The following is a 14,480-nucleotide window of genomic DNA, read 5'->3' as shown; positions in this document are numbered from 1 at the left end:
AAAGTTAAAGGTCAATTTTTTTCTCTTATATACAAAGGCTAGAGGAAAAAAAAAAAAAAGAATGGAGACTGGGACTGTAACTCATGGTACAGCACTTGCCTAGCATGTCCCTAGCTTTGATCCCCATCACTGCCAAAAAATAGCGGGGGGTTCTTGTGAAAATAGAAGGATCAGTAGTGTTACATCATCTATAAAGCCATTTTATTAATTAATAATTGTTGTTAACAGAGCTGGAATCCACAGTTCATTTCTTTTCCTAAAATGTCACCACATGAAAGTAATAGTTAGGGCTGGGAATATAGCTCAGTTGGTAGAGTGCTTTCCTCACATGCACAAGGCCCTGGGTTCAATGTGCAGCATGCGCATGCACATGCGTGTGCACGTGCGCACACACACACACACACACACACATGAAAAGAAAAAAAAGTAATAGTTAAAACTCTTCATAATTTGAGAGCTGACAAAATATTTAGGATATCAGAATTAAGTTCCTTTATACAAAGCTTATGCTTTAAAGGAAATATATGAAGTCTTATTAATCATTGCAAAATATCTGTGTACGTTCAAATGTGAAATCAAAGTAGCATGCAGTTTGTTTTTTACTCTTTTAAAGGAAAGAGGCAATCTTGTACAGAAGTCCACAGCTTGCTATTCAGAACTCAATCTCATTTTCTTCTTCTTCCTCAGAAAAATGCATATTTCTCATATGTGATTTATTGCCCTCTTCCCTCCCTGTAAGGTCCTACTAACTAGTAACTTCGATTTAATATAATTCACTTAAACTAAAATAGTCATTCAATCAGGATTTTTTTGAAACTCTAATTGTAGAATGTTGTTCAAAAGATCAATAAAACTTAATGAGAGTAGAAACCTGAAATCTCACTAAGTTGCTTTCTACAGCCTAGACCTAAAGATAAACTGATTTTATTAATTTAGAATCAGGTAGAGTCCAGGAGGGAACTGGATATGGGTATCTGATTTTGTCTTTCTGACATGTCTTCTCCTCCCCTGGGAAGGTCATACAAAGGACTAGTCTTGTTGAGGCTACTTTGGGTATTGTCTTAGAAGCGGTTAGTATCTTAGGATCTAATCTCCTTGGTTCAGGTCTGTGGGCTGCAGTTCCTTTTCTCTTTTCCTCCATCCCTCCTTTCCCACTGCACATTCACATGTAGTCCTACATACTACTTTTAGACTAATTTAGACCTTTTGCCAGGCATGGTGGTGCATGCCTGTAATCCCAGTGACTTGTGGAGCTGAGGCAGGAGGATCCCAAATTTGAAGGCAACCTCAGCAACTTAAAAAAAAAGAACTGGGGATGTACCTCAGTGGTAGAGCACCCTTAGGTTTAATTCTAGGTACCACAAAAAGAAAAAGAAAATTAGACCTTTTTTGGGGAAATTCCCCTAAGAACATGTGATACTATGTTTTCTCTTTAATGCTCTCAGAGAAAAAAACAAAACCAAGACACATTCTATTTAACTTTTTTATGTGTGAGAGAAAAATGAATTTCTATGTATAAGTTCTCCTAACTTATACTTTGTATCACAACTAATAGTGTGAGGATTTATAAAAGTGACAGTACATACATATATGTAACAAAAGCTTTCACATCTGGTAAAAAAAAAAAAAAAAAATGAATCCACTAAATGAATTATATCATGTCTTTATAAGAAGTTACATATCCTGAGCATTCAAGACCATGTAAGAGGTCTTTCTAATTTTTTTTTTTTCCAGGCAGATATCTACCCAAAGACCCAGTAAGAACTCACTTATCTACTTGGTAATTATAAAGTAATTTGTTTCTTTCTATCTCAGAGAGAAAAATCCCAGATGAAGATTTCATCATTTTAATTGATGGACTAAATGAAGCAGAATTTCACAAACCGGATTATGGGGATACAATTGTATCGTTTCTGAGTAAAATGATTGGAAAATTTCCTTCTTGGCTCAAACTAATTGTAACAGTTAGGACCAGTTTACAGGTATGTGTTTGTTTGCTTTTGAACCATTAATCATTTCCCTTGGAAAGGGCTTAACCTGAAAAAAATTCTAGATCCTAGTTCTCTTAGCAGTGACTCTTTCTAAACCAACCATATCACAGATTTAGCAAGAATAATTCCCCAAAGAGAGTAAGAGTTAAATCTAGAGAGGGCAGACTCTCCGACTCTCTAATTCCCATTCAGTTTATTAAAATGTCCCTCAGAATAGCATGAAAAGAAAGTCCTTTTACTACACTTTGTCCTGAGGACAGCAATGCAAAGAAAATCCCTAGTACTTTGACCTTTTTTTCACATTCTTTTACCATTAAATGCCATGCAAAATCCAGTTTAATTTACAGTCCAGAGTCCGGTTCTTCCCTCTGCTTCTACTTGAACAACTTTACTGTGGCATGAAGGTGAACTTCTGTTTATGCCCTCCTCTAACAAATATTGGAAATATTAGGGCTTTACACTAAATTTATTGGAACTGGGAGATGAGGGGGTTTTTTTGTTGTCATTTGCTTTAAATTATCTTCCCTGCTAAATCATTGATCAATTAATGGCCGGTCAGAAGAAATAGGAAAGGATAAATGATTCTACCTTCCCCACTATTCTCATTGTACCTGAGTTGGTATCTCCCTTTCCCTGTCCTTCCCCTTCCACCCCTACCCCCAGCGTACTGGGAATTGAACCCAGGAATGCTCTACCATTGTGCTACATTCCCAGCTCTTTTTTTTTTTTTTTTTTTTTTTCTTTTTTTCTGTTTTTTTGACACTACTAAATTGCTGAGGGTGGCCTCAAACTTGGGATCTTCCCACCTCAGCCTCCAAAATTGCTGAGATCGCAGGTATGAATCACTGCACCTTGCTGGGATCTCTCATTCTTTAAATATTTACACATGATTTGGAACAATGTTTCTCAGCCTTTTTAAATCATTCTCTCTTTGGGTGTATATTAAAATCTCAAACATACACCCATCCCACTCATTGGATGTAACCCCCCTTGTAATAATTGCTAATATACAGAAAAGAGTCTTGCATTAATTTCCTTCTTTTCCCTTCTCCCCAGACGTTGGTATTATTCCCATTTATTGACCTTTTCTGTCTTCCATGATCAGAAACTATATTTCCTATCCTGGCCATTACCTTACAGATGTTTATTATCAATCTCAAAGTAAATTGAATTAAAGAATGTGGATAATCAACATAAATGCATCTTTACAGCTAAAATGTACATAACCAACCAGGCATGGTGACACATGCCTTTAATCCCAGCAGCTTGGGAGGCTGAAGCAGTAGGATTGCAACTTCAAAACCAGCCTGAGCAACTTAGTGAGACCCTAAGCAACTTAACGAGACCCTTTCTCAAAATATAAAATAAAAAGGGCTGGGGATGTGGCTCAGTGGTTAAGTACCCCTGGGTTCGATCCCTAGTACCAAAAAAAAAGGGGGTGGGGGGTATATGATCTCTCCTTATTTCCCAGTAGTTGGATTGTTAAAGATGAAAGATAAATAGAAAAAAAGGAGAAAAAAAAAAAAAAAAAAACTTCCAGGAAGGAACACAGTCTCTGTTTTTACCAAATGTATGCTTAGGTGATATTATCCTGAGATATATTTTTTTCATAATGTCATGTGTAGTTGCAAAAGAAATTTTAAATTTATTTGGGTAGACCAGATAACTTTTAGTTTCTCATCTATGCCAAAGAATGTAAAAAGTGCTATACATTCTAATCTCCAGATTCCATATTTCATTGTCTCCATGGATAGAGGCCCGTAATAACTCCCCGGATACTTCATTTACTTCAACTAAGAATTTTTTAATATTTTCTTTTAGCTCCAACATTCTTAAATAATTCATAGGTTTTAAAAAATGAACCTTTAAATTTGGTTATACATAATTCCCACAAACATTTCTTAAGGACTTACAGCATGCCAGGCACTATTCTAGAGGTTAAGGATTACAGGGAACAAGATATACAACCTCCCTGCATACATAAAACGTATTAAGAAAACAAAAAACAAGTAAAAAAATCAAACATATTAAAATCACAGGTAATATTGAGGGTTATAAGGAAAAAAAACAGGATAAAGGGATAAATGGAGATAATAGTTGTTTTAGATAGGGTAGATAGAAAGGACTCCCCAGGGGGCTTATTATCTTTTAAAAGATCTCTTTGTCTGCTGGCTGTGTAGATAATAAAGTGTAGATGATCAAGAATATAATCAGAAATACAGATGAAAAATGACTAGAATAATAATGGTAGAGATCATGTGAAGTAGCCACATTTAGAATGTATTTTGAAGCAGAAGGATTTGATGATGGACTGAATGTGGGTATGAACAAGAGAGAAGATTCAAGAATGAATCTTGGGCTTTTGATGAACAAATGTTGGTTTGAAGAATAAAGGTCACGGATGCCCCCAGGGATTTGGTTGGAAAGTCAGTGGTATGCCATTTATTGGCATGGGGAAAGTTTTGTGGTGGGGGACAGAATTTAATAGTTCAGATTTAATCACATTAAGTTGTCTATAAAACATACGAGCATAAGTGTCAAGTAGACAGAGTTATAAGATGGGAACTCGGGGGAGATAACTGATCTGGAAACATAAACTTAGATATCATCCACATGTAGATATTTAGAACCGTGAAACTAAATAAATAGTTTTGGGGACTTACAATGGGTAGAGGAAAGAAAAAAATAGAGACCCAAACCCTAGGTGTGCTGGGAAATGAAAGAGAAGCTTAGTGGAAGAGGCTTGAATAAGAGTGGGTAGCCTGCTGAGTGGAAAATAAGAGGACTGTGCAATGGAAGCAGGCCACAGAAAGTGACTCCCAAAGAGAGGGGCAGAGTGGTGCAGTCAGCTGCCGAAATGCTATTGAGAGGTTAAAGAAGATGAGAATTAAAAGCTCATTGTTATGAATATGCAAATGGTATGACTCTACTTCATGTACAACCAGAGAAATGATAGCTGTACTCCATTTGTGTACAATGAATCAAAAATTTTTTTAAATGCCCAAAAAAAGTAATAAAAAAATTGATAGTTAGATTTGACAAGGTGAGGATTACTGATTACCTTGACAAGAACCATTCTGGGGAAGTGGTAGGGTTGAAGTCTGATTGGAACAAATATAGGAGAAAAAGGGAAGGGAGGGTTTAGAAATAGCAGATACAGTAAAGTTTCCCTAAGTTTTACTAAAAATGGGAACAAAGTTAGAGAATAGTAGCTGGAAGGAAGAATATAAGAATGTATGTCTGTGTGATTCAGATGAAAAGAAGAAATTGATGCAGAAGAGAATGGGTTCTTATAGGAGCAAAGTCTCTAAGTAGTTAAGAAAGTATGGAATCCGTGCATAAGAGTCACCACAAAGCCCTATCACCTTACCCCAACATAATGTCCAAGCAGATCCCAAGCTACCAAGTTTCTACTTTTTGAAGTGTTCCTTTCAGCTCATTCATGTCAAGAAGGCATATGTTAAATGTAGTATTTTATTGGGAGAGTTAGAAAGCCACATTTTATCTTTTTTTTTTTTTATTAAAAGACACATTTTTTACATGGCATTCTTTGAATCCATATGCATTACTTTACTGAGTTGTACTTAGGCATTATGCCCTGGTTTACACTGAAAAGAATTACAGCCAAAGAATTATACGGCACTCCATTTTCTATTTATTTTAGGAGTGTTGTTCAGAATACTAGCCATGAAATCACTCCTAAAGTACCCTTTACAAAGACCCATAAAAAAAATTGTCTTAAAAGTTCCAATATTAGGAAAAATAGTGTCCTTCCTATGCAACTAATTTTTTTTAATCTGTAGATACTAATACTTGATCATGTTTCCCTCTTTTCTTTGTCCACTCAGTTCAGAGTAAATGTGTGGACCTCGTAGTTCATCACAAAAGTTAGGGGAAACTGAAGGTCTTTCTGTCTCTCTCTCTTTCTGTCTATTTTAGGAAATTACCAAGTTGCTGCCTTTCCATAGGATTTTTTTGGATCGACTAGAAGAGAATGAAGCCATAGACCAGGACCTGCAGGCTTACATCCTGCATCGGATACACAGCAGCTCAGAGATCCAGAATAACATTTCACTTAATGGCAAAATGGACAATACTACATTTGGCAAGCTCAGTTCTCATCTCAAGACCCTCAGTCAAGGGTCCTATCTATACCTGAAACTCACATTTGACCTCATAGAGAAAGGATATTTAGTGTTAAAGAGCTCTAGCTACAAAGTAGTTCCTGTTTCACTCTCAGAGGTTTATTTACTCCAGTGCAATATGAAGTTCCCAACCCAGTCTTCTTTTGACCGGGTGATGCCTCTCCTGAATGTGGCAGTGGCCTCTCTCCACCCACTGACTGATGAGCATATCTTCCAGGCCATCAATGCTGGTAGCATTGAAGGCACACTAGAATGGGAAGATTTTCAGCAGAGAATGGAGAACCTCTCCATGTTCCTAATCAAGCGCAGAGACATGACTCGTATGTTTGTACATCCTTCTTTTCGAGAATGGCTTATCTGGAGAGAAGAAGGAGAGAAAACCAAATTTCTCTGTGATCCCAGGTAAGATATAGATCTGTGATAAGCAATTCTGAGCCTATTTTATACTTATTGCATGGATCATGGGTATTGAAAACAGTGAGAAGTGTTCTTCATTGAACACCTCAAGTAAAGGACACATCACCTGTTTCTTCTCAAGGAAAGGCTAAGATGAGATTTAGTAATGTTTCTCACAGTGTTATATCCTGAATTTTCAATATCTGCATAGGTTTAGAATACTGCCCTGTAATCCTGTCTTCCTAAATAATTTTCACTGGTCCCACTAGAGATTACAGGTAATAATTAAGTTAGCCATATAATAGATTTCCTCAGTATTCTTCAGATATGAGAAAAGAATGGACATATTATTCTCATCTCTTTGACTTAGAGCAAAATTATTTAAAGATTATTTTTAAAATTACTATTGCCCTTTTAAAAATAGAATCTTAAACTTTATAGCTGAAAGACTCAAAAAGTTCAGATGGTCTAGTTACTCTGCTTTCAGATAAATAAGGTATCATTATCCCCAGTTTGCTTTATGAAGGCCTTAAAGATGCTCAGTTACTGATCCAAAATCATAAAGTTAATAGGTGGGAAAAGGGAGGAGAGACTAAATAAAGATGGCAAATTTATTGTATATACCACCACTCCCAATCCTGCATCCATGGCAGATATCGCTATTTTACCCCTGCCCCCCCCCCCCCAGGACTCTTTCCTGATGAACTTATCTCTAAGTTAAGAATAGTTCTCAATTCAACAAACCAGACTAGATATGAAACTATCTCCTATTCTATGGTGTAGAACCTAGCCTCTGGCATCCTAGCAGGATGTGCTTTTTACTCCTCCACACTATCCTTTTATGAAAATTATTCCTTTAAAAAAGCATGTGTTTTCAAATGTATGTTTATTACTGATTTCCTGGAAACAAAGATGACACCAACAACATTGCTGGCGAATGCAGAACTTATTCTAGTTCAAAAAAAGAGAGGCCAAATTTGACTATTCCTCACACTGTGACTCACCAGAGAGACTAAAACTCTGACAGTCCTCGGGTTTTATTACCCTTGTGACCATGTCCTGCACCAGGCCTTATTAGAAACAACTGTGCTTATGGGCATGCTGCTCAACCTACTTCATGCTGATTCATTAGAAAAATCTGTTCCAGATTCTGATGGTGATATTGAGTCAGGCAGTGGATTTTTGTGGTCTTTTCCTTGAGAGGGAAACTTATTTAAAGGAACATGCTGTATTGGAAAGAATAGGAACTGTTGAGTCAGATTATGTGCCTATAAATCCTGCCTCTTCTAGGAACTTTGGCCTTTGGGACATTACATAATAATTCTGAGAATGTTTTCTTACCTACCTAAAAGCAATAATGATGCCTTCTTCCTAGAGTTGGTGAGCATTAAGCAAGGTTTTATAGTATAATACCTACAATAATACAGAATACAAAGAAAGTATTTAAAACATGTTCTTTTTTTTTCCCTACCCTGCCCTTGCAGTAATAGACCCTTCAAATGTGCCTTACCTAAATCTTGTGGCTGAATCAGATAGCAATATTCTTCTGCCATCAGCATTTTGGAGCACAAGATTTAAAAACAGACAAAAAACTGAGTCTAAGTTTCTTGTGTGAATTATCCAGAATCCCCAAAAGGATTTTACTATAATATAGTACCTCCCTTGTGCCTTCTAAGTTCCACAGTAGATACCTAAAACTATGAATAGTATCAAACCCCATAGGTACTACAGTTTTTCCTATTCATTCATACGTATAATATAGTTTTAATTTGTAAATTAGGCACAATACAAAATTAAAAACAGTGATAAAGTAAATCAATTCTAACAATATACTGTAATAAAAGTTATGTGAATGTGGTTTCTCTCTTTTTCTCTCTCAAAATATCTTATTGTCCTTTCACCTTTTCACTTAAAGGAAGCACTTTACAACTGCTTCTCGTGGCATGTTCCAAACTGCAGGCACTGGGCTGGGGGTATAACTCAGTGTAGAGTTACCTGCCTACCATGCCTGAGGCCCTAGATTCTATCCCCAGCACTGAAAGCCAGGGGCAGAGGAGATCACAAGATTTCAAGCATCTTTTATTCTGGCAGGGCCAATATTTAGTAAAATAAGGACTACTTGAACACAAGTACTGCAGTACTGCAGCAATCAATCTGATAACCTGAAGGGCCACTAAGTGACTAATGGGTAGGTAATATATACAGCATGGATACACTGGACAAAGGAGTGATTCAAGTCCAGGCAGAACAGAGTGAGACAGCATAAGATTTCATGATGCTACTCAGAGCAATATACAGTTCAAAACTTAGGAATTGTTTATTTCTGAAATGTTCCATTTATTATTTCCAGACTGTAGATAACCCTGGGTAACTAAAACCATAGAAAGTAAAACTTCTAATAAGGGGGAACTGTATCTTACTAATACTGCTGCTGATACTCCTCATAGAATTGGCAACTACATAGTTAAGAAAAAGATTACTCTCGAATTACCTAATAAACATTTTGAGATCAGTTCTCAGACAAACCCTTGCTAGATAATTTGTTCTCCCATCCTGGAACTTATCAGAGGATTAAAAGCTGAGGTTTGGGGCAATCAGAGTACCACTGAATTAACAATATCCTTAGAAAGGTCGAAATCCTCAGGGGTTTTATGCAAACATATCATGGCTATATAAGCTTGCTTTCTCAGCATTTTTTGCTAACTAGCAGCATTTCAGCAACAGGCTGGTACACTGGGACAAGAGGAGCAAACACTGCCAACTTCGGCTGCTGGGTAGTCTGTTCCTGATGATTGAATAACACCACTGCTGAGGAGTCATCGTATTTCCCTTAATGGCAGAGAGTAAAATCATAAACAGGACCAGGAGTTATTAAAAAAAAAAAAAAAAAAAAAAACCTTCCTTAGATTTCATTTCATTTGGAATTCAGTCTCCTCCCCAGTACTGGCTGGCACCAGCCTTGTTACTGGAGTATTAATCTCAGAGCTTAAGGCTCCCTGAGTCAGTGAGATGGAAATTACTCAGAGTTTAATGTTTTTGGCAGTCCAAACTGGCCTTTCAAAGAAACTGGCAACAATTGCTTTCCATTTCAGGCAGGTCTGATAAATAAAACTCTCCAAGCAGAGTTTGTCTTTGTGGCCTTCAGCCTTCACTTCCTGCACGTTGTTTTCCCCTTCTGTTCTCTATTTGCTCTCCAACTTCTCTCTAGAATATCTTATACATTTCAGTAGACCAGGGAGACCAACACAATGTCTCTAAAATCACACCAGGTAAGCCAGTGCCTGACGTGTATATCTATGTATAAGGAGACCTCTCAGAAGTAACACAACACGCCTATCTCTTCTAGTCCATTTTCCTGGGCTGTTGACACTCACTTGGTTACCCTGAACTTGTTGACCTTACTTGGGAATTAGACACAGATGAGGCTATTGTGCTGATGCCAAGTAGTTGATCTTCAGAAATAGGCCACCCAAGGAAGTAGTTTCTGCCTAAGCTGAAGAGAGTCAGTAATCTGAGGATGGGGTTGGAAAAAGGAAGTAGCAGAGTCAGAGGTCAGTGCTGCAGTCGAAGTTGAGTTTTCTTTATCTTAAATATCAGACAGCTGTTGTCCCAGAATTTGGGCAGAGAACTGACATACAAAAGAGAGTGATGTAATGTGTATAGACACATAATTGTGACAGAAAGAAATGAGTTATAAGTAATATCCTTCCCTGCCTTTGTAAGAGACCGGGTTATATGTGTTTTTCTCACATTGTAAGCACGGTATCACGGAAGAATCATATATATCATCAAAACTTATTTATGGCATCAGAAGATTTTGGATCTGTATTCTAGATAAAAGCACTCACCATCTTATTCTGCTTTCTCTTTCCCACTCTTCATCACTGTCATATCCTGAACTTAATCTGTCCTGTTTTAGTCCCTTAGGCCCTGAGATATCAGATTAATTTGCTAATTTAATAAACGAATCCCTGCTATTATGCTAATAGTAGGGGAGTAGAAAACCCATTTGAGGCAACTTGTGCATTTTAAGTAAAGCAGTAGAGAGAAGTGGCCACCAACCTTTGTAATTCAACCCATTAGTGACCTTGATAGTGGAGATTTGAAGCTAAAGGAGTAGACAATTGGGGGCCACCAGCTTGTGGTACTGTGCAATTACTGCTTAATATTTCTACATAGCATTAGGCTAGCCCAGAATAAATTTCAACTCTTTTTTTCTGTTTTCTCATTATCTCAGTTTTCATGGCATCTCACCTCTTCTTCCCTAGGAACAGCTCTCATAGTAATGTTTTGTAAGATTTTGACAGAAATTACAGTATTCAGCTGGTTTATTTTTAAATGTTGGAATAAAACACAGGAAGCTTGTTGCAAACTTTATATAATGAGTTTTGAGGTGATCAACCTATGAGGTCAGGATGTGGAAGATTAATTTGGTTTGACCTGATTTCCTCAAACTAAGAGTAGCAAATATGGACTGGGGTTCTGGCTCAGTGTTACAGTGCTTGCCTAGCATGCATGAGGCACTGGATTCAATCCCCAGCACCACATAAAATAAATAAAATAAAGGTATTGTGTCCATCTACAAATAAAAAAATATTTTAAAAAAAGAGTAACAAATATGATGAGTGGGAGGAAAGCCTACATGAATCCTTCTTACTTGGTTCTTTATGATCAGAATTGATTGCTTATAATTAATGGCTTGTTGAAATTTTTCCTAATTTATTCAGCCATGAATTATACATTTACTTAGTTAATTGTACATTGGAGACCTGGTACTCCAAAATCTGTGCCACAAAGCAGTATTTCAGAAAACAAACTGTTTGTCTAAGGTAAAAAAGAAAGCATCCTCCCCAAAATGAAATTAACTGTGCCAGGATCCTGTACAACCTGACTTCTTATAGAATATTTGAGTCTAAAATGGCCTCAAAATGTTGAGTTATTATATGTGTTGATTTTGTTTGTTCTTTTAATCCAAGCATAGGCCTCTAGGCAGAATAACTTTCAACTTTACCCTCACTGAAGCACAGACTGAAGGTCACTGCTTCTGATAGCCACTGCAGACTCACACAACAAACTCTTCAAATGAGGGATGGGTTTGCTTTTTTAAAGCATTGGGAGAGAATTCAGCAAACCTATAAAGCATGGGAAGAAAAAAGAGGCTCCTGGAACTAAGTCATCCCTTAGGCAGTTTGAAAGAGTTAAAGCAAAAGAAAAGGGGAGGTATACCAAACATTTTTTACTAACAGTTAAATATTAATAGATGATCTCGCCTCCCTGGAAATATTAAATTGGATTTTGTTGGCATCAAAAATAAATTTGAGGACTGGGAATATAGCTCAGTTGGTAGAGTGCCTGCCTTGCATGCACAAGGCCCTGGGTTCAATCATAAGCACCACACACACACAAAAAAAATTCAAATCTGAAGTATTACTCTGTGACCCAAGTCATGGTTTTGTGATATGATGTAATTAAGAAACTGCATGAAATCTAATATGTCCAGTTTATCAATACCTGGATATCCTTCAACTTTATAAATTTGATTTCTCTCAACATAATCCTGGGATTTACAACAATTATTCAAAACAGTAAATTGTTTTCATCTTTAAAATTGTCTAACCATCAGAATATGGGCCACAACAATTTTTTTTCCTTTTCCATATCCAAAATGAAGTTTGGAAGAAACTGATCATCAGAATTTTTCCCCAAACCCACTTAAAACTAAGAGCTACTTATTCTTACTGTCCTGAGAACTCTTGAGAAATTTGATGAAGCAACATATATACAGAGAAATAGTTCTGCTTATGAGAAGATGGAGAGAGCATCACTTTACAACATATCAAGCATAAATGCTTAACATTTATAGATTCATGAAATATTTACAGAAGAGTCAAATAACAAAAACACCAAAGGTACTTATATTCTAAATGCTTTTGCTATGAGAAAGTAATGCCATCTTCTATGTTTAAATATATAATTTTTTAAAAGATAGTTATGTTCACTAAATACTGGTTTAAAATAACTTCATCTAGAATCTAAAATGAGGAGGAAGTGGGCAGGTGATAAGAGAAATTCTTGATACTGAAAGCATAGGAAATTTATCATACCAGCGAGTCTCTGAAGCAAAAGTGGCTGACTCAAAAGATAAGAATCCCATAGGTTTTTCAAAGTTGTCAAACCCAGATTGATGGCACAGCAATCAGAAAGAGTTATCAACAGCTTAGTGGAACTTGACAGCAAATTTTCTTTTTTGTGAGTGAAGCAATTCACTCAGCCATCTCTAGAGACTTTCAAAAGCAGATCTCCACATTTAGTAAAAACACTAATAGGCTTCCATCCTCTTAGCCATTCATTTATTGTATCTATCAGCATATCTAATTGGTTCTACCACCCAAATTTTACTTGTAAGGATCCATTTATTTTCACCTTTGCTGACCACACCCTGGGCTCTCACATGGACTACTTTAGCTTCCTCATTGGTCTCCTCTCTTGCCCTCCTCCCATCCATTCTCCACCAGCAGCCAGAGTGATTTTTTGAAAACAATTCAGCTGTGTAACCACTCCTAAAAATTCTTCCGTGGCTGCTTCTTATGTTCAGAATAAAATCAAAGCCATATAATTTAGTACACTGTATTTATGGAGATAACTTCTGCCTTCCTGTCTATATTGAGCTCATTCATGCTCCCTCTTATTCACTGTCTTCTGCCAGTTCCTAGAGCTTTCTCTTTCTCACCTCCAGGCCTTTGCACTTAACACTTCCCTCCATCTGGAGCTCACTGCCCCTGGCCCATTGCCTGGCAAGATCTCTCATTCCCCCTCTAGATCTCAGCTTAAGTGCTACCTCCTCAGAGAGACTTCTACTTATCTAAGTAAATCCCTCCTCATTTTTATATTAATCATAGGAACTTTTTTACTTCTTTTCTAACACATATCAGAAATTATTTTATTTATTATATGTGAGTACTTGTTTATTGTCCGTTTCCCCCTCTACAATGAATGAACTCAATGGCGACAAGAACTTTTTTTTCTCTTTTACCTTTGGCTTCCTAATGATGAGAGTGTTTTGCACATAGTAAACATTTTTTTTAAATGCCAAATTTGTCAGTAAACAAAGGAATAAGTACTACCAGTTTTAAGCTTGTAATTTAAAATATCTGAGCAACTATTCTCATGGCTCCACAAGATGAGCATCTTTTGTTCACTGTTAACTTCCCACAATGCCTCAATAGTAAGCAAACACACACATTGCAGCAAGTGTTCAGTGAACATTTTTTAAGAAATGTGTTCAAGGCTCAGTGTTAAGGACTGCAGGGAATACAAATATAAATAACATACATCTGTCTACCAAGACCTAAGGTTAGTGGTTTTAATAAACATTTATAATTAGCAATAATTCAAAGCAAAGTGCTGTGCTAGAGATGTAAAAAAGAGCTAAGGAACATGGAGGAGGAAGAGAGAGGAGATAAGTTAGGTCTTCTGTGTCTACTGTTGATGTTTCACACTGTGACAGTTCAATAGAGTCATAACTCTTCTGTCTCACCAAGCCAACTGCCTAAGGACTTCATTGTTGGGGCAAAGAAGAGGTGTCCATTTTCCTAGGATAAGTGATGCATTAACACAACAAAAAAGCAATAGGAAGATATGAAGCAGAGGAGTTAAAAAAAAAAAAAAAGCAGCAAATTCCTGTCTAAATTCTGTGTTTACAAAGAAATAATGCACTTCCACCCATTTCTACAAAGGTACATCTTGGGCATACTTACAGTCTGCTATGTATAGTTTACTTTCATCAAGGCTCTAGCATGTCACACTGAATATGAAACAGCACAAGGGGGCTAGAAGTATATTTTGAACTCAGCTTCAATGAGAAAGCTATGAAAAGAAAACACCAAAGTAATTATTGACTAATAAACTATAATCAGAATTTTTTCCATTTGCTGAGAATGGATGTCAA

General features: G+C 36.7%; 1 protein-coding gene across 12 annotated transcripts in view; it reads left to right on the top strand.

The window, feature by feature from the left end:
* The window catches only part of TANC2 (tetratricopeptide repeat, ankyrin repeat and coiled-coil containing 2), a 554,326-nt gene that overhangs the window by 474,010 nt on the left and 65,836 nt on the right, over positions 1-14,480 (top strand). For all 12 annotated transcript variants that reach the window (XM_079134934.1, XM_079134933.1, XM_079134942.1 and 9 more), the window contains 2 exons: positions 1,816-1,982; positions 5,931-6,538. In XM_079134934.1, coding sequence (XP_078991060.1) covers positions 1,816-1,982; positions 5,931-6,538 — 775 coding nt within the window. The remainder of the gene's footprint in view (positions 1-1,815; positions 1,983-5,930; positions 6,539-14,480) is intronic.

Source organism: Sciurus vulgaris (assembly GCF_902686455.1).
Source record: "Sciurus vulgaris genome assembly, chromosome: 3".
NCBI classification, from domain to species: Eukaryota; Metazoa; Chordata; class Mammalia; order Rodentia; family Sciuridae; genus Sciurus; species Sciurus vulgaris.
The sequence above is the reverse complement of the archived record's forward strand: the minus strand, read 5'-3'. Positions and strand labels throughout refer to the sequence as shown.